Below are 27,462 nucleotides of genomic sequence, written 5' to 3' on the forward strand. Positions count from 1 at the left end.
CAGGGGGCAGTGCCAGCCCTCGAATGCAAGATCTCTGCAGGTGGTCCCATCGCAGATGGGTACGTTATGCAACTCGGATGCAACCACGGCACCCACAGGAAGCCAAGGCAATTTCTAAAAATCCTTGACATGTATGCATGCCAGGGTCTCTACATATGGTCACGGCTCTGTTGATTACAGGGCAGGACCAGTTCTTTTCATGAGCAGCATAGCCCCAGACGGCTTCATTTTGCAACTGAGGTGTGTAAAAATGCACAACTATTGTAATCCCACGTGAGACGGGGGGAAACCGCCCCACCATGGCGTCTGTCTCAGTTTTGTTTAGAGACACGGCATGGAAAAAGGCCCTTCGGCCCACTGTGTCCCCACAGACCAGCGATCACCCAAACACCAGTTCAGTCAACATTTGCCGGTGCCAGGCACGTGGCAACTCATGGGTCCGCGCTGTACGGTTTTACCGGGTTGTACACAAAACAAAGCATTTCATCGTACCTAGGTTCATGTGACAATAAAGAGTCTATCCTACATATTAGGGACAATATACAGAAGATAATTCACCTACAAACCTACACGTCCTTGGAAGGTGGGAGGAAACCAGAGCACCTGGAGAAAACACACGTGGTCACAGGGAGAAACTCCACACAGACAGCACCCTTCGTCAGGATCGAACCAGGGTCTCTGGCATTGTAAGGCAGGAGCTCTACCACTGTGCCCCTGTGTTGCCCTTTAAAGTCCCTCTCCCACAGTTCTTGACAGTAAAATGCTTCCTTATTGAATCATTTTGATTAATTTAACCATCAGGAAGAAAAAGTCAAACATCAAAAGAGGAAACTCCGTAGCTGATGGTAATGAAGAACCTCATCTCCTGCTCGAATTCATATTTTCCTTTTGGCCCACTGAATGGACCACCGCGGACTTGAAATGTAAAGATGGCTGGAAGTATTTTATCCAAGCTCAGCCGGCCTCCCCAACAGTATCCACCTATCACTCGTCAGCCTTTGTCCTGCCCCCACCTCTCTTTTCCAGGTTTCTTTCCCCTACTCCACCCTGTCTGAACAAAGGCCCTGACCTGAAACGTCGCCTGTCCATTCCCTCCATCGATGCTGCTTGACCCGCTGAGTTCCTCCAGCACTTTGTGATTTACTCGAGACTCCAGCATCTGCAGTTCCTCGTGTCTCCATGTTACTGCTCCACTGAAAAATATCCTCGAAACATTACCACTTTGAAGCCGTTCTCCTCTAAAAGTGTCCCGTCCCCTAAACATCAACTATCCATATCCCTCCCTCCATAGGTGTTGCCTGACCCATTGAGTTCCCACCAGCGCTTTGTTTTATTTTAGTCAAACAACCAAATAATTAGTTGCAGTGACAATACGCTCACCCTTTTTATATGGACTTTGAAAACACGCAGGGGGCTTCTGGTGGCTGTTAAAATAAGGCAGGATAATTGGGTGGCACAGTGGGAATGTTGCTGCCTTACGGCCAGGTTCAATCCTGAGATCCGGGTTCGATCCTAACTATGGATGCTGTCTGTACGGAGTTTGTACATTCCCTTTGTGTCCGTCTGGGTTTTCTCCAGGTGCTCTGGTTTCCTCCCACACTCCAAAGGCATAGTGTATTGTAGGTTTGTAGGTTAATTGGCTTTGTTAAAATGGTAAATTGTTCCAATTGTGTAAGATAGTGTTAGTGTACTGGGTGACCGTTGGTCGTCGCGGGTTCAATGGGCCAAAGGGCCTGTTTCTGCGCTGTATCTCTAAAGCTTGGAGTGCTGCTGCTTCATAATGCCAAGGACCCTGGGTTCGATCCCGACCTCAGGTGCTGTCTTTGTGGAGTTTGCGCCTTCTCCCTGTGACCGCCTCCGGGTGCTCAGTTTTCCTCCCACGTCCAAAAGACGTGTGGGTTTGTAGGTTAATTGGCCTCCGTACATTGTCCCTAGTGCGCGGAGGGAGAGGATGAGAATGCGGGATAACATAGAACTAGTGTGAACGAGTGATCAAATGTTCAGCAGGCCTCTGTGGGCCTGCTGTATCTCCAAACTAAACTAAACTAAATTGTTTCTCAATTTGAGGGATTGAGTGCGAAAGCAAAGAAGTTATGGTAAGCCTTTACAAGTCACTACTTTGGACTCAGGTGGGGTATTATATTCGATTCTGGCTGCCACACACTGAAATGAAGCCAAGGCCTTGGAAGAGAAGGCAGACATTTATTAGAAAGGTACCAGGAATGAGGAATTACATGTCAACTGGAGAGGCGGTGATCGTATTCATTGGAGCAAACAAGGTTATGGGAATGTAGTACAGGTGTTCAAGATTATGAGCCATATCGAGTGAGCAGATAAGAAGTCTTCCTATTGGGAAAAGGATGGTTTCGCAAAGGATTGAAATAGTTGGAAAGAAAACCAAAGAGAGGTGAGGAAAATGTTACACCCACCATTTTGGTGGTAGGATCAGATTAAGTCATAACTAGCCACAGTTAAAAGGGGACAAGTACCTAAGAAAGAAAAAAAAACTCCAGTGTGTAGGAAAACAAGAGAGGGACGTACAAAATCATGCGAATAGATCGGGCCTGTTGTCTCTTGCCCAGAGTAGGGAAATCGAGAACTAGAGAACATAGGTTTAAGGTGAGGGAGGAAAGATTAATAGGAACCTGCGGGGTAACTTTTAAAAAAAAAGGGTGGTGGGTGTATGGAACGAGCTGCCAGAGGAGGTAGTTGAGGCAGGTACTATCGCAACATTTAAGAAACATTTAGACAGGTACATGGATAGGACAGGTTTAGAGGGTTATGGCCCAAATGCAGGCAGGTGGGACAAGTGCAGATGGGACCGACTTGTTGGTCGGTGTGGGCAGGTTATGCCAAAGGGCCTGTTTCCATGCTGTATGACTCCATAACTAGGGTTAACTGGCTTGTAGTTTCAAAGGGTTACTGCAAGCAGGATGGACTGCATTCCACCACTCCATGATGACCCCATTAACAGGCCCTAATACTGTACCATGAACCAGTTTGGATCTCTGGAGCTAGGCTTCAACTCACAACCCTCTGACTTAGCGCTGTGCCCATCAGGTACATACGGTTTACAAGGATATTTGGCAGTACATTTTACTGCCGTGCGATTCCAAGTATGAACATTAACATGTTTCTAAAATACTAGAAAAAAGAGCAAAAGAGCCATAATGTCATCTGCTACTTAATTAAGCAGCCTTTCTATCTTAATATGGCACCCGCAAAATAAATCACACATAATTAGTGAATTGCCATGGGACTGCTCACAGTCGCTTTGATGAATGGAGTTTTTATACACGGATTTGCGATGGCATTGGGAGAGTGTAGCAACTTGCTCCTCCGTTCCGCCCACTGTTGCAGGCAAAAGTTTACGCACAGGAGTTTCATTCGAACTGTTTGCTTTGGCGGTGTCCACGCTAAATGCTGGCGCTAAAGTGCGGCCAAAAATCGCAACTGCTGGAATTTGAACAGGAAGCGTGCGACTTATAAAAATATACAAGGATGCAGGACCTAACAGGGTGTTCAGGTGAGGCAGGTTTGACCTGCAAACACTTCTGTCCAAAAGCCATTGCTCATTTTTGCATTCCGTGATATATTCCCGTGTCCACACGTTGAGGGGAAGGTGTGTGTGTGTGAACAGGCCAAGCGGAAGATGGAACTGTAGTGCCTCCATGGGAGGATGAATGTCATTTGATTTTGATGGGTTTTCATCGGTGGTTTCCACTTTAAACATTCATGAAGTAATTCACATTGAGCAAAGCCGACAGGGTGAGAAATGAAATATCAAGCTCCCTCAAATACCGGCAAATGATACCGTAGTGGTTGCATTACTGGACTATTAAACAAAGGTCTCAATGCATGGAGGTATAGAGGTCATACAGTATAGAAACTGGCCCAACCTGCCCATGCCGACCAACATGCTCCATCTAAACTAATCCCACCTGCTTGCTTTTGGCCCATAGACCTCCAGAAGGAATGGGTGATGTTTTGGGTCGAGAAGGGACCATTCTCGACTGTGAAACATCACCCGTTCCTTCTCTCCAGCGATGCTGCCTGTCCCGCTGAGTTACTCCAGCATTTTGTGTCTATCTTCGGTGTAAACCAGCACCTGCAGTTCCTTCTTACATGCATTATCCATGCACCTGCCTGCATGTTGTGATAGTACCTGCCTCAACTACCTCCTCCAGCAGGTAGGATCAGCTAGGTCTAGATCTTTGACCACCAGGTAAAATCCCACCATGAAAGTTAAGTTCAATTAATGAAATCAACCTCAAACTAAAATACATTATAAGTAGGATTGAGCAGTAATGTGGGACGGCTGGGAGAGACGCTGCCTCAAAGTGCCAGAGACTCGGGTTCGACCTTGACTTTGAATGCTGTCCGTGTGGAGTTTGCATATTCTCCCTGTGACTGCATGGGTTTCCTCCGGGTGCTCCGGCTTCCTCCCACATCCCAAAGATGTGCAGGTTTGTAGATTAATTAGCCTCTGTAAATTGCCCCTAGTATGTAGGGAGTGGATGCAAAAGTGAGATAACATAGAACTAGTGTGAACAAGTGATCGATGGTTGGCATGGATTCAGTGGGCCAAAGGGCCTGTTTCCATGCTTTATCTTTCAATCAATCAATCAATCAATCAATGATAGTCATGAAAATGGTGCTTGTCATAAAAAGATTTATGTTCCTTCAGGGAAGGGAATCAGCTAAGGGAGTAGCCCACATGATGTCTGCAGATTCTTGACTGTCTCATCAAAAGTGACAGAATATTCAAATTAAGATGGAAGCTTAACTATCTCTATATTGACTAAAAAATGTTCTGAAGAAGGTTGCCCATCCAGAACATATCTGTCCATTTCCCTCCTCAGATGCTGGCTGACTTGCTGATTTCTTCCAGCAAGGAAATGGGGCAAGTGTTTTTACACAGTGGTGGGTGCCTGGAACGTGCTGTTAGGGGTGCTGGTGGAGGCATGGTTATGTAGGGAATTGTGGGGGAATGGATCACTTGCAGACAGATGAGGTTAGTTTATCTTGGCATCATATCCACCAAGGATATTGTGGACTGAAGGGTCACTTCCCATGCTGAACTTTGTTTTTTTGCTCAAGGATCCAATATTGGCAGTTCCTTGTGTCTTTCCTTCTATCAACTACATTGTCTTAACGTTCCATTTATCCACTCAACTTGAAATGCGTGTATGCTTATTTGTTAGAGAAAAACAAAAAGTGTTGGAGTAACTCAGCATCTGTGGAGAACATGGGTGGGTGATATTTAAGTTTGGGACCCTTCAGATCCAGAGATGCTGCCTGACCCGCTGAGTTACTCCAGTACTTTGTGGGGTTTTTTGTACGTAAACCAACATCTGCAGTTCCTTGTTTCTCTATGATTATTTTCCCACTGAACGTTGGCCTTGCTGTCATGTTCAGCATTTAATGGAGCTTTCCAAATGCCCTTAAAAATGTTGATGAGCTTCATTCATCAACCATGACTGTGTTTGTGCTGAAGGCATTCCATTGTTGAGTGGGAAATCCACAGCTTTGCTGCAACTGAGATGGTCCAATGGTCCCATGGTCGAATGGTTCAATGGTTCCTTATTATCATGGATATGAAAGTATCAAATATTATTTCAGGTCGAGATCCTTCTTCGACCTGAAACATCAACCATTCCTTATCTCCAGAAATGCTGCCTGTCCCGCTGAGTTACCCCAGCATTTTGTGTCTATCTTCGGTTTAATCTGCAGTTCCTTCCTACACAAAGTGCTGGAGCAACTCAGTGGGTCAGGCATCCATAGTGAGAATGGACAGATGATGTTTCGGGTTGGACTCTACTTCAGAATGATCAAGGTGTTGGATGTAGAGAAAAATGACACAAAGTGCTGGAGTACCTGAGTGGGTCAGGCAGCATCCCCAGAGGATAGACACAAAAAGCCGGAGTAACTCATCAGGACAGGCAGCATTTCTGGAGAAGGAATGGGGGATGTTTCGGGTCGAGACCATTCTTCAGCCCCAGAGGACATGGATAGGTGATGTCTTGGGTCGGGACCATTCTGCAGACTGAAAAAGGGTCTCATGAATCAAGTGCATTTTATTGTCATATGTCCCAGACAGAACAATGACATTCTTACTTGCAGCAGCACAACAGAATATGTAAACATAGTACACTGTAAACAATATAATTCGACCCAAAATGTCACTTAGCCAAGTTTCCAGAGATGCTGCCTGACCCGCTAAGTTACTCCAGTATTTTGTGTCCTTTTGTGTATTAACCAGCATCTGCAATTCCTTGTTTCTGTTGTTGGATATAGGGATTATTTCATGCTTACTGGATTAAGATACATGCTTAATTAAATAGTGGAAAGCACCTTATCTTCAATTTTCCAATGTCACCCTCCAAGGCTAGTACAAAGAAGAATGGCATCATTGAACACGAGAGGGCAAGAGAAGGCCATTCAGCCCATCTTGGCACTGCTAGTAGTTTGCTAAATTAACTGATTAATGCTTTTTCTCTTCCTCTTTCTGCATATATCTATATTTCCCCCCCTTTGGATACATATTCAATTCAATTTTGAAAATGACTATTTAATCTTTCCACTGCTCTTTGAGGCACCGCTTTCAGTTCAAAACAATCTTGGTATCTTAAAAAAACAAGTTGAACTACCAGTTAATATATGGAAAGTGCCATAACTTGCTTCTAATATCTGGTCAGCGCCCTGTTTTGCTATCTCAAGCAGACAGCAAGTGCTCGATTTCCTTATCGCCTTGCTATCAGTTTCAGGTTATGTGGTATTATTGTAACAGAGTAACGTGTGACAGAAAATAGAACTGCAACAGAGTTGTTTCAGAAATGTTTCATGCAGGCAGTTTTGACTGTAACTCTGCCTTCTAAGAGAGTTTTAAGTCAGGGGACAAATGCAATGTTGCAATTCAGGCACTGTTTGCATCCAAGATTGGCTACCATCATAGGGGCAGCGTCTCAGGCATGTTACTAAACTTAACGTGGAACCTTGACCACAAGTACGCAGCATTTTGTGTTTATCTTCGGTGCAGACCAGCATCTGCAGTTCCTTCCTACCACAAGTATTGTTGCGCTGCTGAACCGTAAAAGATCACAGGACCGTCCAATCTAATCGGCACAGAGGTGCAGCCTTAAAGCACAAGTTGGTGGATAGAACTCAGAAGTCATAATCCACTCGGTTTTGCATCTGCCAAGACTTGGGGTAATTTGGCGTACAACTAATTCACCAGAGATAAAGGGCTGGACCGGGGACTTTCCTGTTTTGCAGAGCACAGAGGCCCTTCATGCAGCTACAGAGACAAGAATGAGAATTTAATTAAATGGTTCCAATGTCTGCTGCATAATCAACCCACTGTGTCATGCAGAGCATTCCTGGTGGATGTCCTTCCTTTCAGTGATCTTGGCTGGAGATTATGCATTGAGGCAATAATGGCCCTTTCAAAGTAAATATAGGAAATTGTGCAAACATGCAAGCAAAACGGACTGCTTGCCAGAATTAGTTTTTTTTCTCTCTCTCTCTCAAGCCCTTTTGTTGATGTGAAATGCCTCCCTTGTGGGGGGAATAAGAGAAAATATAATTTTCCAGCTACTATAAATTCAAATCATTTTCTAGGAAAAAAAAACTTGGGCAACAAAGTGTCTCAGAGTCCCAGGAAAGATTTTAAAAAAAATGGAGAACAACACAGCACTCCAGCAGTTAACAAGTCACCTGATGACCCTGGTCTCATTAACCACCCCTTTGTAATCCAGCGAGAACCGTGTTTTCCATTTTGCTGCTGTTACTTAAGCAAAACATTTGCACGTTAAATATGTGTAGCCACTAATCAGGATGGAGCTGGTTTTAAAATCTGGTATTTATGGTACATTTTCACTCATTAATCCAAGTGAAACGACTCCTCAGTCTCAGCTCCTTCAAAATGACAATCCAGTTAACGCGGATTTTTTTTTTCTTCTCTCCTTTCTGCCTCTCTTTAATGCAAATCACAATGATTTGTTTGAGGCAGAACAGGACAGCCGCAGAATGTCTGTTCCTACTACACTATAATTAATCCGCCCTGCCAGTGGGCCGGGCCCCAGCAAAAATGTCCCACGTTACTTTGATCGACACCTCTCCTCCCAGGGACTGCGCCGCGCTTGCGCGCCCCGGGCGCATGCCGGGATATGGAGTCCGCTTTGCCACCCGTGCGGCTGCTGCCGACCCTCTACGGGACCACAACTCCCGCCGGCCACCGCGGCGCCCAGCACCGGCGCCGGCCAATCGGCGGCGGCCCCAACTCCGATTGGCCGAGGGGGGTGGGTGACCACGGAACCCCACGTGGGGGCGGCGGCGTCTGATTGGCTGGCGGCCCTGGGTGGTGTGTATCCAATTGAGGGAATTCTCCAAGATGTTGCAAAGAGCAGAGAGAGAGGGAGAGGTGAGGTTTGCAACACTCAGCCTGGGTTTCATTGAGGATAATACAGCCAGCTCTTGGAAGATCACCCTTCATCTGGTCACTTCTTCTGAAGCGTGGACTTTTTTATAATAGTGGGAGGCTTTTTTTTGGTATTCATTCCTCTCGAGGTAGTTCCAATGCCTAAAAACATCGTTTAAGCCCTGGCGGCAGCTTGGACTTTCGAACGTTTAGAGTTGGGTTGGGAGCGACAGAGGTGGATATTCGATGGACATCACAACATCGTGTTTCTTTGTACAGCCCTGGATTTACCCCCAGCTTCGATCCGCGCCCGGACTTGCCCCGGATTTCTTGCTGATCTCTTCCCTGCACTGTGTGTCGGCGATGTGATCCGCGACTCGTACCTTCCTTGCCGGTGGTGAGAAACCGAAAGTCTTCGCTCCCTTTTTGGCGATGTTTCCAATCTGAATTATCTCCCTCCCGACTGCCGTTCCATCCCACGGCTTCACGCAAGTGCGTTTCTGGAGCACTTCTGTTTGTCATTTTATTTTATTTTTAAATAAACAACAACAACAAAAAACCAGTGGGACAGTTTTGAGTGGAACAGCATCCAAGGATGTATCCACAAGGCAGGCATCCCGTAAGTACCAGTTTACTTAACATCGTTGCAAATCGTAGTCGAACGAATATCAGAGGTCTCTTGATGCATTCAACGTTATGTAAAGTGAATACACGGGGAACGGCTCCTTTATTCAATTTCTCCAAATTGTGCCAGGGAGCCCACTCGTTCCGGAGAGAAATGTATTAATTATGGGTCGAAATATTTTTATTATTATTATTTGCGTTCTAATAAATCCCTCTGGGTATAAAATGTGAAACGAGTCCCATTTTGCAATCGTGTAGAAGCCAACGCAGTTGTAATTTCCCTGTGTAGTTAAGGAAAGAATTGTGCTTTGTTGCTGAAGACTTGTCTGTTTAGGCCTCCTTTAATTACTTGTGGGGGAAGGGAAGGATAGCCTAATCCCTGGGCGTTCAGAGTACGTGCAGGGTGGTGATGTTAATCGGAGCATCCTACCCACGTCGCTTCGTGTAAATACTCTCGAAATTGTTATTTCTTTTGACACGGGGGGAGGGGTGGGGGTGATATTTTATTTATAAACGCAGGGAAATCCAGCAGGTGGCAATGGTTAGTGACATTTCCGCAAAAGGTCTAGTTTATTTCCGTTTCTATCTAGAATTAATCGCCCTGTCAGATGCAACCGAAATATCGCAGAAAAATAACTTTCTGTTTAATGAATGTTACACGTGTAATATTCCAGGCTCGCAGTCCAGAGGGCCGGATATTCTAAAATTCCTTTAGGGAACAGGTTGGTGTGATCCAGACTTTGGACCTCTTATCAGAAGCTGTAGTGTTAATGGGTGAACAGAGAATTAAAGACGGAGGAGTGAAGAATCAGGCACTTTTGCTCGATAAAACATCGAATCGGTGTAAAATTGCACAAATATTCTTGAGAGATTGCAGAGTCATTAACTCCAGAATCTTCCAAACTAATATTTGGTGGGTAGGGACAAGAATTTCCATATATAATATTACAACCTGCATGAATGTAGCTCATTTTAAATGCAGAAAATCGGGAATTGCATGAGCATTATCATGCAAAGAAAAATGATGCTGAACTCCAAGGATTAGCTATGACAGTTGGTCCAGAAAAAGTAGCAAAGGGAGTAAGTTTTAAGCAAAATGTTGAGGCAGTTTTTAAAAAAAGTTTGATGTCTGAATGGGTTATTGTGAACACCACAGAGAGAGCAGCAGGGAAACAGAACCTTCAGCCCATTCATCTGTGCCGACCGTCACCATCCATTTTGTCTCAATGAGATGTGAATCCCATTTTCTTAATTCTCTCTGCGTTCTTCAACCCCCCCCCCCCCCCCAGATTCTAGCACACAACTACGCACTGGGGGGGGGGGGGGGGGGGGGGGGGGGATGGCAATGGCAATGTACAGAGGCCAATTAACGTACCAGACTGCACTGTTTGGGATATGGGAAGAGACCAGAACATCCACATAGTCACAGGGAGCACGTGCAAACTCCACACGGACAGCACCCAAAGTCTGAATTGAACCTGGGTCTCTGGTGTTGTGTAGGAAGGAACTGCCGATGCTGGATTAAACCAAAGATGGACGCAGAGCTGGGGTAACTCAGCGGGTCAGACGGCATCTCTTGAGAAAAAGAATGGGTGATATTTCAGTTCGGGACAGATGCACTGGATTTAAAAAAGAATCGGGCTTGGTTGAATTGAGAATTGCAGACCAGGAAAGGCTGTAGGGTTGAAGAACATGCTCAGTTTTGATAAGGCAAAAGCAAAGTGGTGTTGAAGTCAAGTGTGGATCAGCCAAGCTTTTGATAAATGGTGATAAATGAGCAGGATATTTATCTACTCCTGTCGCTCACCAAGGTGGGTGACAATGGAGGAGCTTTGAAAAACACGGATGAGGATTTTCAGTCTGAAGAAGGGTCCTGACTCGAATTGGTACCCATCCATGTTCTCCAGAGACGCTGCATGACCCGTTGAGTTACTCCAGCATTTTATGTCATTTTATGCGTCATCAAATTTGAGATGTTGCTTAACTGGTTGATGGCACATGACAGCAAGCGTGATATGATACAAGTGGGGCTTGTTGTGAGCTTGGAGAAAGACAGCAAAGTTATGGGTGGAGTAGACCAAGTCCAGGTAGAAAAATCCATTGGGATCGTCAAATCTAGAGATAACAATAATCCATGTAACAGCTCCAGCAGATGACTGGATGAAGCAGTCAGTCGAATTCGAGGCACAAGACACTAGATGCTGGTATCTGGAATGACACAAAATGCTGGAGTAACTCAGCGGGACAGGCAGCATCTCTGGTTAGAAGGAATGGGTGACGTTTTGGGTCGAGACCCTACTGCAGATTGATGCTGCCTGTCCCGCTGAGTTACTCCAGAATATTGTGTCTCTCTCCGGTGTGAACCAGCAGCTGCAGTTCCTTCCAACACATCTGGAATGACAAACGAACTGCTGGAGGAACTCGATGGGTTAAGCATCATATTTGAAATGGCAAGGGATGGTCAATGTTCATATCGAGACCTACTTTTAAAACATCAAATCTGAGTTTATTTTTCTTCTAAATGATGCAAGCGTTTTACTTTTCTTTCCCCCGATTTCTGAAATAGTTTGGTGGAATTGTGATCTAATCATCTTCACTTTCCCCACCCAGTGCCATTCATCCACCTATCGCTTGCTAGGCTTTGTCTGGCCCCAACTGCTGCTGCCTCACAGTGCCAGAGACCTGGCTTCAATCCTGAACTCGGGTGCTCTCTGTGTGGAGTTTGTACGTTCTCCCTGTGACTGCTCTGGGTTTCTCCCATATGTCAAAGATGTGCAGATTTGTAGGTTAATTGGTCTCTGTAAAATCGCCCCTAACTTGCAGGGAGTGGATGAGAAAGTGGGATCACGTAAAACTAATCTGAATGGATGGAGGGTTGGTGTGGACTCGGTGGGCCAAAGATACTGCACGCTGTATCTCAAGACTAAACGTTTCCAACTTTCTCTTCTTCTACCCCCTCCCCCCCGCCCCGACTGCAGTCTAAAGTAGGGTCTCGACATGAAATGTTGCCTATCCATGCCCTTCATAAATACTGTCTGGTCCACTGAGATACTCCAGCACTTTGCATTTTACCAAAGATAGACACAATGCTGGGGTAACTCAGTGGGTAAGGCAGAGTCTCTGGAGAAAATGGGTAGGTGATGTTTCGGGTCAGGGCACTTCTTCAATCTGATTGCCTTTGCGTTTTACCGTTCATCTTGAGTTGCTGCTAAAATGTAACGTGAGTGACTGTGAAGTGGTCTGCCATGGATAGGGGTTGGCATTGGTGTGGTGGGACAGTCTTGACTTGTCCCCATGTCTGTCTTGTGTTCCCGCACCCCCCCTGAACCGTTGCGCGAAAGTGGAATTCTTTCATCTTGTCAGTGCTTGTGAGGTGTGGGCAGGAAGACCCATTATCCCGATGACTGCAATGACAACTACAACAGCCTCCACTTAGTGAGACGCTTTTAAGTAGAAAACTGCGCTGCACTGTGGTGTTATCGAACAACTCAACCACTTAAGAGGAGACATTGTGGCTGATGAGCACAAGCTTAGTTGAAGGAGCAGGCTTTAAACACAGGTCACTTGTGAGGGAACAGGTACAAGGAGGGGGTTCTCAGGCACCGGGGCCATGATTGTTGAAGGCAGTGGTGGAGTGATTAGATTTGGGGCGAAGGAAGAGGCTAAAGTGGAAGAGTGATTGTATCTGAGAGAATAATAGGAATAGGGAAGATTAGACACTTAGAAAGGGCGTGGGAGAATTTGAAATAATTTTAATGCTGAATTGTTGGAAAATTAGAAATGATATCAGTTAACAGGAATAGGACTGTTGGGTGAATGGAATGGTCTACAGACATACACTTATTATTTAGGGGGGAACTGCAGATGCTGGTTTACACTGAAGATAGACACAAAATGTTGGAGAAACTAAGCGGGGTGGACAGCATCTTAGGATAAAAGGAATGGTTGACGTTTCAGGTCGAGATCCTTCTTCAGACTCAGACTGAACAAGGGTCTCGACCCGAAACGTCACCCATTCCGTCTATCCAGCGACGCTGCCTGTCCCGCTGAGTTACCCCAGCATTTCGTGTCTACACCTATTGTTTACTTCACAGCAAAAGAAAAAGAAGCCAAACGCACCACACTTCACTGTTACAATCATTAACGGGACAAATGTGGAAGCAACCTGTACACAGTAAGATCCCACACACTTTAGGGATGCAGTGTGGAAGCAGGCTCTTTGGCCCATCGGTCAATTGCCCACACACACCAGTTTTATGTTATTCCACTTTCTCATTCACCACCTTCGCACTCGGGCCAATTTATAGAAGTCAATTAAGCTACAAACCCACATGTCTGTGGGACGTGGGAGGAAACCGGAGGAAACCCACACGGCCACAGGGAGAATGTACAACCTCTACACAGGCAGCACCTGATGTCAGGATGGGACCTGGGTCTCTGGTGCTGTGATGGAGCTGTCCCACTGTACGAGCTAATTCAAGACCTCCCGAGTTAAAAAAAAAAAAAAAATCGAACTCGTGGAAGCACGTAGAATGTACATAGCAGGTACGTCGGAGCTCGGGACGTCTCTTAGCGGCTCGTAACGCTAACGGCAGGTACTTGGGGGAAACGCAGTAAGCTCGGGAAGACTCGTGAAGATTTTTCAACATGTTGAAAAATGTCCACGAGAGCCCCGAGTACCGACGAGCAGCTATTACCGCAATTCTCCGAGTTCGAATCAGGGGAAACTCGGGAGAACTCTTGAATTAGCGCGTACAGTGGGACAGCCTCTTAAGGCAGCAGGCCTGCTACTGTGCTGATGTGTGTTACTGTATTATTGTATGGGTAGATTAAACGTCTCTCTTTCTCACGCAGGCACCTCATCAGCCGGGACAGTCTTTTAAGTTCACGGTGGTGGAGACCTGCGATCGCATCAAGGAGGAGTTTCAGTTTCTGCAGGCGCAGTATCATAGGTAAAGCAATCATGCACATCAGCTTTGCAAATCGGACAGAATTGCCTCTCAGTTGCTCAAAGCAGTTGGTTTGAACATGGGTTGCTCATTTTGTAGAGGAGGAACAACAATGTGTGTTTATGAAAGTTTGCTGAGTCAGTCTTTAATGATCGGACTTTCCGATGCAGGAATCAAATGAAAGGTTTGGAAACATTATAACATGCAGTTGCGCATAAACGTTCCAAACATATGGGCGGCACGGTGACGCAGCGGTAGAGTTGCTGTCTTACAGCACCGGAGACCTGGGTTCGATCCTGGCTACGGGTGCTGTGTGTACGTTCTCCCTGTGACTGCGTGGGTTTTATCCGAGAGCTCCGGTTTCCTCCCACTCTCCAAAGACGTGTGGGTTAGTTGGCTTGGTATAATTGTAAATTGGCCCCAGTGTGCGCAGGATAGTGTTAGTGTGCGGAGATCGTTGGTCGACGCTGACTCGGTGGCCGAAGGTCAAACAAAATCTGCAAAACCAGGATTGGGTTTTTAAAATGTTAACCCATCTTCCTACTTTTCTGAGCCTAAGGGGCCCTCAAATTGTGGCCAATCTAATCTGAAGAAAAAAACATTTGCAAAATCCCCTTTTAATATGACCAGTTGGATTATAGAATCTGATAGCTTCAGCAGAATAGTGATACTTTGTGCTAGATGCTTTCATTGATGCTGCTCAAATTGATCACCAGTGATTTGAAAAGTAACCAAGATGAGTGTCTGTTTTCACTTTCAAAAAAGGAACAATAGTTTGGTTTAAATGTAGACAAGAAACTGCAGATGCTGGTTTTATTTTTTTTTAAATTCACAAAGTGCTGGAGTAATTCAATGGGTCAGCATCTGTGGAGGACATGGATAGGTGATGCTTTGGGTCGGGATCCTCCAGTCTAATAAAGGGTCCCGATCTAAAACATCACCTGTCCATGTGTTCTCCAGAAATGCTGCCTGACTCTTTGAGTTACTCCAGCACTCCGTCTCTTTGTTTGGTTTGGGATTACAACGTTTTATTAACTTGACCCCAGGATAACCTAGCCTAGTATTCCAGAGACAATTTGTTGCCTTATCAACTGTATAGAGTACTTTTGCAGATGAAAACTTGGGGCCATGTCTGTGATGTGTGTGGGATTGAATGAATAACAATTTCCATGTGTGTAGCTCAAATTCAGAGTCGGCACAAGGGGATGGATACCGAGAGTAGCGCAAAGATAGGGTCGAAGGAGGGGCAACGATTTGGCCCTAAAGGCGAAAAAAAATTTCTGAAGCACAAGCAAAAAATGTTGGAAATATGAGGCAAGTAAGGCAGCCTTCGTAGAAAGAAGTTTGTTTTGACAAGATGAAGCCTGAACTGCTGTGCAAGTCCAGCCTTCTGTTTTTCTTTTACTTTTCAGGGCAGAGCAGTGGCAGGTAGTTTAGTTTAGAGATGGTGTAGAAAAAGGCCCTTCAACCCACCGAGTCTGCGCCGAACAGCGATCCCCACTCGCTAATGCTCTCCTACACACTATGTAGTGTAGACAAAAATGCTGGAGAAACTCAGCGGGTGCAGCAGCATCTATGGAGTGAAGGAAATGTCCACTATGCCACCATCATGATAGCATAGATGAGATGGGTGGAGAGGCCCTATTGCATGCTACATGGATGTGTGTGTGAGTGTGTGGGGGGGGGGGGGGGGGAGGGGGGCAAGAGGAGGAAACCAGAGAGGATTTCAAAGACGTACAGTTTTGTCGGTAATTGCTGTGATTGGGTTAGGAGAGGGTTGCAGACGTTTCTGGTTCTATTCAATAAATGCTTCTGCAAGTGTGTGGGATCTTGCTGTGTACAGATGACTGCCTTATTTGCCCAGGTTGAGATCGTAACTTTTCGCTGGAGTAATCAATTGACAGCAAAGCGTTTTGGAACAACCATTTCTTTAATAAGGCTGTTGAAACGGAGCTGCTATTTTTAACACCAGCTTTCCCTTCTGAATGGATTGAGTTATTCAGAAGGTCCTGTGTCTGGTTGCTATTAGCAAATCTCCCTGGGCTATCATAGAGATTTCAATGACAGTGTAATGATGGACGACGGAGTGTTGATCTAACATTAGGTAGTACTTTTCTGGATTTTTGTCTTATCTAATTTGGAAGAAGGGTTCTTAATAGCATTCCAGCAGGCCGAGGTGGCTTGTTCTCGTTCTAACACTGATGGGAGGAGCTGATTGAGGGTCACTCAAGCACAGTGCCTGGGAGGGGTCTCGGCATAAAGGGATCTAGCCTGCATTAAAATGAAAGCTGTGTGGGAATGAACTGCCGATGCTGGTTTAAACCGAAGATGGATACAAAGCTGGAGCGACTCTGGCAGCATTTCCAGATAGAAGGAATGGGTGAGGTTTGGGTTCGAGACCCTTCTTCAAGCTGGTTAGGGATAAGGGAAACGAGAGATATCGACAATGTGGAGATGTAGTGAGATAAAGAACAATGAACGAAAGATAAGCAAAAAGGTAATGATGATAAAGGAAACGGGCCATTGTAAGCTGTTAGTTGGGTGAAAATGAGAAGCTAGTGCCACTTGGGTTGGGGAGCAATAGAGGGGGGGAGATGGAGAGAGAGAGAGGGAATGCCGGGACTGCCTGAAATTAATTCTCATACCACTGTGCAGCGAGCTGCCCAAGCAAAATATGAGATGCTGTTCCTTCAATTTGCGTTGTGCCTCACTGACAATGGAGGAGACCGAGGACAGAAAGGGAATGGGAAGGAGTTTAGCAACCGGGAGATCAGGTAGGTCCAGGCAGACTGAGCGAAGTTGTTCCGCAAAACGACAAAGCTGTCCAGTCAACACGTTGAACCCACGCAGACCCTTGGGCGATCATCCGATGAGTTAAGGGACTGTCCCACTTGCGCGTCATTTACGCGTCGCGCAGATGGCGTGCAAAGATTTTGTACATGCCAAAATCCTGGAGCGTCGCGCGTAACGCGTAATTGATGTCGCATAAATTACGCGCAAATGACGCCCAAGTGGGAGAGGCCCTTTACATTCTCCTGTACTTTCCCCAGAGCTTTGCAGTTATGTACATAAAGCGATTTACCCAGCATCTTTTAGAAAGTTTTAGGAAGGAACTGTCGATACTAGTATAAACTGAAGATAGACAAGAAATGCTGGAGTAACTCAGCGGGACAGGCAGCATCTCTGGATAGAAGGAATGGGTGAGGTTTCAGGTCGCGACCCTTCTTCAGATTGATTTGGAAAGTTGCTGCTAAAACGTTCAGCGCACGGTGGCGTGGTGGTAGAGATGCTGCCTTACAGCACTAGAGAACCGGGTTCAATCTTGACTAGGGGGCTGCCTGTATGGAGTTTGTACGTTCTCCCCAAGACCTGCGTGAGTTTTCCAAGAGCTCTGGTTTCTTCCCACATTCCAAAGACGTACAGGTTTGTAGACTAATTGGCTTGGTAAAATTGTAAATTGTCCCTAGCATGTTTGTGTAGGATAGTGTTAATGTGTGGGGATCACTGGTCAGCATGAACTCGATGGGCCGAAGGGCCTGTTTTTACTCTATCTCTAAACTAAACTGCATCCTCACCTTTTCCAAGCAGTGTATTCCAGATTGTCCCAGCTTGTGCTGCATAAGTGTGCAGGAAGGAACTGCAAATGCTGGTTTACACCGATAATAGGCACAAAATGCTGGAGTAGCTCAACGGGTTAGGCAGCATCTCTGGAGAAACGGAATAGGTGACGTTTCGGGTCGAGGCATTTCGGGTCTGAAGAATAGTCTCGACCCGAAACGGCAACTATTCCTTTTCTCCAGCGATGTTGTCTGACCCGCTGAGTTGCTCCAGCCTTTTGTTTCTATCTTTGCTACACAACAACATGCCTCCGCTTCTCCCTGGTGGTTCAGTTGCAGACATTGTGCCCTCTGATCCCCGCTCCTGCCAGCAGAAACCAGTTTCTCCCTTTCCCGTCAAATCCCTTTGTAGTTCTGTACGCCTCTATTAAATCTCTCTCTAACCTCCTTTGCACTGAGAGGAACAAATGCAGTTTCTCTGGTCTCTCGGCAGAGTTCACAATGATGCATTGATGTCGAATCACTAAAAATGCCCATATAAAACGCTCTGAGCTCTGCTTTCATGGTTGATCCGGACCTCCTTGATTGGATTACTGTGTTGTAATTCCCTTGCAAGTATTCATTATCTGCTCTTTATTTACAGCTATTTATGGCAGCCAGGAACTAATGCAGAGCAGCGTTAACCCCTTCAGTGCTGAATCCTTCTTTCTTTGTACACTTGGGTTTCTGATTAGTTTACCAGACAGTTTGATAATGATCAAACACAAGGAACCGCAGATGCTGGTTTAAAAAAAAAAAAAAAAAAAAAAAAAAAAGACAAAGTGCTGGAGTAACTCAATGGGTTAGTCGTCATCTCTGGAGGAAATGGATAGGTGATAATTTGGACCCTTCTTCAGACTGAAACGTTGCCTATCCATGTTTTGTTGTTTCTGGAGTATTATGTTTACATTATCTGTTGTGCTGCAGCAAGTAAGAGTTTAGTTGTTCCGTTTCGGGACATATGACGATAAAATACCCTCGACTCCCCCAAAGATGCTGCCTGACTGTTGAGTTACTCCAGCACTTTGTCTCTTTTTTTTTTGGTAAAGATTCACATTGTTTTGATTTGGTGCTGCTGCTGTTTATGTCTTTGAGCTGGGGTTGCTAACGAGAAAGCTGGTACACTGCTTTCATTATTATTAATGGCGATGGATGCCAACACATTGGCCTGGCACATCTGACTACATCTCAAAGCTTGAGGTGACTGGGCTGGATGGTGGGGAACCTTGATGATGGATGGCGCGAGGATGCTTTCAATGGCGCGGAGGGCTGTTCCTGTAATGGGTTGGGCTGAGTCCACCCCTCTGTGCGATCTCTTGCGTTCCTGTTATGAACGTGTTGCCATCGGTAAGATCTGATTCTCCAGGTGAAATTACCTTGGTGATAAAGTCGGGTTGTGTCCAATCCTTGGTGTAGCTTTGCTGAGGTCTCGTTCGTTCGCTCGTTTGTCAGAAGATGTAGCTCGCTGTTGGCTTCTGTCGTCATCCAACATGTTGACAGCATTGTCGCCCAACGCGTCACAGAGTGCATCGCGTCGTTGCTTCTTGGGATCGCCACGAGGTCTGAGGTGGCTCAAGAACTGGCGTTAGATTGTTCTGCAGAGGACTATGTGCCCTTTGAAGGTGGCACAAATGTAAGCCCGCAGTGGTTGGAGACGCCAAGCTGGTCTCTTTACTGCCAGTGTGGTCCATTGAATGCCAACTGTGGATTTCTGCCCTACCAGATGGGCTGGTTCTGCTTGGTTAGGTCCTGCTGATGGAATAGAGATCTTTAATAGATTTTAAATGATATTCCCTGTAAATGGAAATGGATTACATCGCAGAGGGTTGTTTCACTTCTGTAACGATTAAGGAGTAGGAATACTTTATTGTCACATGCGATGAGGCACTGAATTTCTTTGCTTGCATACCCAATGTATACAGACTAGAGTGCAAGGCAATTGCCCTGTGGTTTAAACTGGGAAATGGAGAGTTAAGCGCCAATAGAAAAATGCGAGGACTGCCGACGCAATTAAAAACACAAGTTATCTTGTTCCGTTACCATCACCACGTTCAAGAGGAACAGCAACTCTTTCATAAAAGTCAAAGTTTGCATATAGTGTATTGATTTACAGATTCCCCAAACACCTATAAAATGCTAGATAGACACAAAATGCTGGCGTAACTCAGCGGGACAGGCAGCGTCACTGGAGAGAAGGAATGTGTGTCGTTTTGGGTCGAGACCCGTCATCAGACTCTACCCGAAACGTCATCTGTTCCTTCTCTCCAGAGATGCTGCCTGTCCCGCTGAGTTACGCCAGCATTTTGTGTCTATCTTTGATTTAAACCAGCATCTTCATTTCTTTCCTACACCTATAAAATGCTCCTGGGAATTAAATGTGGAACTGGGTTCATTTGTGGGGCTGAGCAGTGCCCTGTAAAGTACTGGGTGATTGTATGATGACTGGCATGAAATTGCATTGGGAGCTTTTAGTTTCTTAAATAAAGATAAAGGACTTTAGGCATGGTCCTAGTTTGCTATATCACCTGGTGCAGGACCTGTAACCTCAATTGGTGACAAATAACCCCAAAGAAGGGTCTCGACCTGAAACGTGACCTATTCCTTTTCTCCAGATAATCTGTCTGACCCGCTGAGTTACTAAAGTTTTTTGTGTCTATATATTCTGTAAAATGAGATCCAAGTCTTGTTCCTGACTTGGCGTGGATTGGGCATAGAACATAGAACAGAAGATAGACTCAATGCTGGAGTAACTCTGGATCTGGCAGTCTGAAGAAAAGACCCAACCCAAAACCTCCAGCGATGCTGCCTGACCTGCTCTTATTCTAGCACTTCATATCTATCTTTGGTATGAACCATCATCTGCGGTTCTTTGTGTCTGTGTAGATCAGTGCAGCACAGGCCCTTCCACCCCCAATGTCAGTGCCAAACATGATGTACTGGACACATTTTTACCTGTCTGCACATAATCCATATCTCCTGCATATCCATGTGCGTATCCTAAAGTCTCTTAAACAGATCCACCACCACCTCTGGCAGCACATTCCAGGCACTTGCCAACTCTGTGTAAAACAAACTTGCCCCCTCCGGGTGCCAGATAATCTGAACACTTATCCCCTTGACAAAGACTTTGTTCCCACATCTCTCACCCACCAAAATGGCAATTAACAATGCACAGTTCCCAGACTGTCCTTTAATCCAGTCATCTTTCACCTCTCTAGGATACCTACCAATGAATCTGTTTTGACTTGTTGACTTGGCATCAGTGTGTTTTGACACACTTCCACCTGAGTTTTCTGCTCAACCCTGACATCTGTGCTGCTTTTCTACGCTCGTCTGAAACTCGTTGTTCCAGTCCCAAAACTTTTCCCTCCATTTCTCATGAACCACCCTCCCTAAGATCTCAACATTTGGGTTGGCATTCTCCCAGTTGTCCCACTTGCTATTGATCTGGTTTCCAAGCCTGTGAAACGCCTTGGGGTGATTCAAGATGTTAAAGATCTTGTGTAAATGCAAGCTACAGTTCCAGTCTTTAATTATATATATATATATTAAATGATCACCTGTGGTGTTGCACTTGGCTAGTTAAAGAATGTTCTTTCATAACAATGGAGGTATCGTGGCTGTGAAGTGTTGTCAGATATGCTGATTTATGATCTGTGATGAACTTATCAAACTATAATTGCATAATATTTACTGTGCTGTACCATAACAACGTCTCAACAGGTTTATGCCAATAATTATCCGCCACCTCCCATTTCATCATCTCCTTTCCCTGCCGTGTTCGTGTGCAGCTTCACACAAAATCCACAACAGGAGAAGATGCTGGAAACACTTGGTGGGTTCGGCTGCATTGACGGAAAGGAGAGCAGAGTTTGTCATTGACCTAGTAATAGTAACTCTGTTGTTCTTTCCGCAGACCCTGCCCGACCTGCCGAGTGTTGGCAGATTTTCTTTTATTGTTTCAGATTTGTAGCATCTGTAGTTTTTACTCGACATCCAACTGCGTAAATCCATCCCTATGTGGGGCACGGGTGGTGCTAGAGAAAGCGCAAGGCTTCCAATTAATGGCAAGACCTTTCACAGCATTGATGAGCAGAGGGACCTTGATGTGCAGGTCCATAGCTCCCTGAAAGTTGCAGCACAAGTAATGGTTGTCTTCATTGGAATTCTAAAGGAATGGTTGTCCTCATTGGTCAGGTCATTGTGGGTAACATTTATCACCTGGTCCACAGCCACCAATGGACCCTTGTGGGCTCCACCTTTCCTTGATCACTGTTGCTTTTTTGCATACCTTTCAATCATTTGTTCTGTATCACTGTCCATATCTCTCATTTCCCTATCCACTGACTCTCCGTCTGAAGAAGGGTATCGACCTGAAATGTCACCACCGATTCCTTTTCACCAGAGGTGCTGATGACCCGCTGAGTTACTCCAGCTTTTTATGTTTATCTTCATGGATTTATGATGCAGGACTTTGGTTTGGTTGCATTTGGTGTTTTGCAAACAGTTCTGATCGCCCCATTGCAGGAAGGATCTGAAGGCTTTAGAGACGGTGCAAAAGAGTTTTGCCTAAATGTTGCCTGGATTAGAGGGTATTCGTTCATAAGTGACAGGAGCAGAATTCTCCCCATAACCCCTGACACTTGTACCAATCAATAATTTATCTATCTTTGCCTTAAAAATATCCATTGACTTGGCCTCCACATTGTATAAAGGAGATGTGTGGGGGAGGTTTTCTGGCATGGAGTAGTGGGTGCCTGGAATGCGTTGATGGGGGTTGTGGTGGTGAAGGCAGACACATTACGACACATCAAGAAGCTTTTAGATGGGCACAAGAGATATGGAGGGATATGGATCATGGCAGGCAGATAAGATCAGTTTAGCTTGGCATCGCGTTTGACGCAGGTACTGTGGCACAAAGTGTCTGCTCCTGCGCTGTGCTTTTCCACACACTAATGGCTTTATAAAAATGTAAAATGGTCTAATAAGTGTCACTTTGCTCTCTGTTAAACACAGACTGTGGGCAATTAATTACAGTTTGTTAAGTTTAATGATAAGTGATAATTCCCTTTATGTATTTGTACACTGTGGATGGCTCAATTGTAATCATGTACTGTCTTTCAAATGACTGGTCAGCACCCAACTGTTCACTGTACCTCTGAACACGTGTCAGTAAACTGAACTCGAACTGAGATTCCAACTCTTGTACTTCAGGTCAGCGATTGGAAGTCCCTCTTTATTTATCTATCTCGCCTTTCCCTCTGTTTCCACTTCTGTGGTTCTTCATTTAGCTGGCATCCAACCTGACAAGACAATGCATTGCCATGTGTAACGCAGTTGAATTGCTGCCTTTCTCAGCACTGATCTTCTGACAGAACGAGGTCACCCACTACTGTTGTGTGCCATGTTGCAAGGGTAGGGCTGATGTCCAAAGTGAGCACTTTTAGGCCGACTTTTTAAAATGGTTGTTAGTCCATGTTCATGCACAGTATTCAATGAGTCTCCACACAACACGTAGATAGATAGAGTGTATGTGGAAAGGATGTTTCTACTGGTGAGAGAGTCTAGGACCAGAGGTCATAGCCTCAGAATCAAAGAGCATTCTTTTGGAAAGGTGAGGAGGAACGTCTTCAGTCACGAGGGTAGTTAATCTGTGGAACTCATTGCCACAGAGGGCTGTGGAGGTCGTCAGTGGATATTTTTAAGGCAGCGATAGATAAATTCATGATTATAACAGGTATCTAGTGTTATGGGGAGAAGGCAGGAAAATGGGATTAGGAGGTGGAGAGCAGCCATGATTGAATGGCTGAGTAGATTCGATGGGCCGAATGGCTTAATTCTACTCCTCTAACTTGTGAACAACACCCTTAACAAGAAGAGACCGACTGCAGGAGTGACTCAGCAGGTCAGGAAGCATCTCGGGAGAACATGAATAGGTGACGTTTAAGTTGGGGACCCTTCTTCAGGCTGAAGGAGTCACAGAGGCGGAGCAGTGAGAGATGGTCTCACATAACTCCTGTCGGAGAGAGGAGGAGAACTTCTTCAACGTAGGCATGCCTTGAGATTTCGCAGGGGCGCAGACAAAATGTTGAAAGGAGACAGTGCTGAAGTAACTCGGCAGCTCAGGCAGCATCTCTATGGGACACGGATAGGTAACATTTCGGGTTGGGACCCTTCTTCAGAGGTTTCTACCCTCAAGTCTGCTCATCGCAGCCAGTGCTAACTTCAACTGGCTTAGTTTTCAGTTTTGTTTGGAGATGCAGCATGGAAACAGGCCCTTCGGCCCACCAAGTCCACACAGACTAGCGATTCCCGCATATTAACACTACCCTATACATACCAGGGGGCAATTTTACATTTAAACCAAGCCAATTAAACTCCAACCTGTATGTCCTTGGAGCGTGGAAGGAAACCGAAGATCTCGGAGAAAACCCACGCAGGTCATGGGGAGAAGGTACAAACTCCGTACAGACAGCACCCACAGTCAAGATCGAACCTGGGTCTCTGGTGCTGTACGGCAGCAGCTCCACTGCTACACCACCGTACCATCTTCACGTCACTGTACTTCCTAATGTAGTAATGGCCTAGGCACGTGTTGTTTTTTGGATGTTAGTGTCCCTGCCGAAAGGTGGGTGGGCATGGCCCTGAGCTGAGAGATGGGCAAGAACGGGTGCCTTGAGTTTGCTGGAGAAAGTCAGGTGCAAGTACCGTGGCCCCCTGTGAGACGCAGGGGAGGTGTGGAGCCATTTGGAAGGAAGATTGAGTGAGTAAAACGCATTTGCTAGCACCAACACATTAATTTGGGCATCACTTCTCCCTCCGCCCAACCTGGGACAGGGTGGCTCTTTGTAAGCCTCCTGTGTTTGTGTACGGTGTGAAAGATGGCAACAAAGAGGAAGTGTGAGGGCAGTGTGCAAAAGGCTGCCCGTGTTTTGTGTTCGGTTAAAGCACAGACTGTGATGTGCCATGTTTTTCAAAGGCATGTGTTGGTAATTACAAGTGTTTTGTGGGGAATCGGTCACCCTATTATTCAATCAATCTTATTGGAGTTTGTTGTCTAAGCAAAGTTGAGAAATGCCGGGTAAAAATGGCACTGATTTTTAGCAGTCTATTGAAAAGCCAAGTATAAATATCTGGGCTAAGGATGCTGAACATTTGCCCCAGCAGATGTTCTCTGCTTTAATGTGGAGCAGCAGGAAGTGGCATATGCCCTGTGTTTAACAGCTTTCCTCTTTAGGAAGCATTGCCAGCGAATATAGCGATGGCCCAGGCTATCGAGGGAACATCAGCGGATGTAATTAAGGACAGTTAATTAGTTCCCAGCTACATTTGAGGTGGCGGATTACAATATGTTGGGGAATATGGAGGAGATGGTGCAGAAGAGGCATTTTAGTTTAGTTTGGAAATACAGCACAAAAACAGGCTCTTCGGCTCACCGAGCCCCACGCTGACCAGCGATCGCCGCACACTAACACTATCCTACGCGCAATAGGGACAATTTACAATTTTACCAGCCAAATTAGCCTACTCACCTGTACGTCTTTGGAGTATGGGATGAAACTGGAGCTTCCCGGAGAAAACCCACGCAAGTCACGGGGAGAACGTACAAATTCCGTAAAGAAAGCACCCGTAGTCATGATTGAACTGGGGTTTCTGGCGCTGAAAGGCAGCGGCTCCACAGCTGCGCCACTGTGCTGCCTCTAACGACATGTACATTGGTTGATCAAGCACCAAATCGCATGAAGTCTAAAACTTGAGGGTTTGGGTTTTGAGAGTGAGAACATTTGAAAAGAGGGACCCGGTGGTCAACTTTTTCATGTAGGATGGGAATATAACGAGCTCCCTGAGGAAGTGTTTAAAAGGTGTATGGATAGGAAAGTTTTTGCAGGATATTGGTTAGGCAACTTGGTGAGCCTGGGGGATTTATGCTAAAGGGCTTGTTTCTGTGTTGTATAGCATTATGACTTGCATTGCTACAAGCATTTCAAAGGCACCTGATTCCTAGGAGGAATGGGTTTTATTTAACGTTGAAACATGCTTGTTTTCCAAATTTTTTAAATTCAATTTGTTTACTTTTGTCAGTCAGATTTCCTCCATCTTTTCCTGTGCTTCCATCAATTCATCTGTTCTTTGAAGCTAATGTGCTTGGACATGTACATTGATAGGAAAGGTTTAGAGGGATATTGGCCAAACGTGGGCAAAGAGGACTAGTTTAGAAGGGGCATCCTGTTCGGCATGGATGAGTTAGGCCGAAGGGCCCATCTCTGTGCCTTCCTTACTCCCATTAATTAGGCCCACTTTGTTACTTCTGCTGCCTGTTCTGTTCATACCACTGGAATCTGGCCTGTGTCCATCATTGTTCTACATAGCCTAACAGCATCCCCAAACACTCAAAATCCCTGCTCTAGTCCTTTCTCACAACTGCCTCTCCAGCTTCAAACGTGCTCTTGACTCCCTCTGCTAAATGGTGTTTGCAGAAGAAATGTCTTCATGCATGGTCACATATACATGTGCTTTCTGTCACGCACAATGCCTTGTCCTTGTGATGAAAATATTGCAATCAGGGGACCTTGCACAGATGTGACATGAACCCTTGAAATGAGCTTTTGAACATCTCTGAGGACTCGAATGGTCTCCAGAATTTTTTTTCTCTTCCAAACTTCACTTTTATTCAGGAGACACGGGGAAGGTCAGGGTGTTATCCCGGCCAAAGTTTACTTAGTCCAGAGAAGCAGCATAGAAATGGGCCCTTCAACCCACAAAATTCACACCCACCATTGATCACCCATTCTCGCCAGTTCTGTCTTAGGGGGGGGAGAAGAAGGGGTTTAGGAAGCGGCTCTACCAGCTGCCCCACTGCTCTGCCATCCCAATTGTTTCATCAATATTCAAAAAATAATGTTTTTTCCAGCGGCTTCAAATATTCATTGTAATATGCACATGCAGTGAGGTCCAGGCACAATCGCAGTCTACAGCAGCATCAGACTTTAAAAGGGAACCCTAGATTATAACCACATCATTCCAAGGCAACGGAAGAGGGGGCGGGGGGGGGGGGGGGGGGAAACAAAAAAAGACAACAGCACAAAACGACAATGAGTAAACAAGTCCATGGCAGTGCAAGAGGTGCTCTGTGGTGATCTGTTTCTGAGATAGGATTAAGGTTGTGCAGGTCACTGCAAGAACCTGATGGTTGGAGATAGCTGGCTGTTCTTGACCCTGGTGGTGTGGGACTTTGGGCATCTGCATGGTAGCAGCGCGAAGTGGCTGTTTGCTGGATGGTGGGGATCCTTGAGGCTGGATGCTACTTTTCGTGAGGCAGCGCCTCGTGTGGATACTTTCAGTGGTGCGGAGGGCTGTTCCTGTAATGGGCCAGGCTGAGTCCACCCTTCTGTGTAATTGCTTGTGTTCCTGTGCATTGGAGTTGCCATTCCAGGCCATGAGGCAACCTGTTGGGCAACCTTCCATAATGGATCTGTGATAGTTTTTTCTCTGTGGTAAACTGCTTTGTACAATTTTCCTGTGTTACATCTGAAATTGGATTTCTAAAAAAGTATCTAGTGCAATTTTGAACATGACGGGGAGCATGTAAAACAAAGTCTTTAACTATGAGCTTACGAAGAAACTGGATGAACGGCAAAGATCTCATTGCTCTGAGATTTGTGGAATTATACACACTGATACCAATTTCCTAATACGAGAGCAAATTTCGCTTCTGGGCATGAAGTAAGCTTTTACTTGGGCGTAGCAGAAGTTGTGAGATATGGGAGCAAATATCAAGAACCTTTAATGAATGGTCTTTCAAATAATTCCTTTTACGTATGAATGGGTCCCATAGACCCACCATCTCCTGAAGATCGCTTTAAGGTGAGAGAGA

General features: G+C 45.6%; 1 protein-coding gene across 7 annotated transcripts in view; it reads left to right on the forward strand.

Annotated features, from left to right (window-relative positions):
- The first annotated feature begins 8,371 nt into the window (after positions 1-8,371).
- LOC116989284 (transducin-like enhancer protein 4) overlaps positions 8,372-27,462 on the forward strand; it is a 222,479-nt gene continuing 203,388 nt past the window's right edge. For all 7 annotated transcript variants that reach the window (XM_033046498.1, XM_033046501.1, XM_033046499.1 and 4 more), the window contains exons 1-2: positions 8,372-9,038; positions 13,898-13,995. In XM_033046498.1, the coding sequence (XP_032902389.1) occupies positions 9,015-9,038; positions 13,898-13,995 (122 nt within the window). In that variant the 5' untranslated portion in view covers positions 8,372-9,014. The remainder of the gene's footprint in view (positions 9,039-13,897; positions 13,996-27,462) is intronic.

This window comes from Amblyraja radiata, chromosome 29 (genome assembly GCF_010909765.2).
Source record: "Amblyraja radiata isolate CabotCenter1 chromosome 29, sAmbRad1.1.pri, whole genome shotgun sequence".
Classification (NCBI taxonomy): Eukaryota; Metazoa; Chordata; class Chondrichthyes; order Rajiformes; family Rajidae; genus Amblyraja; species Amblyraja radiata.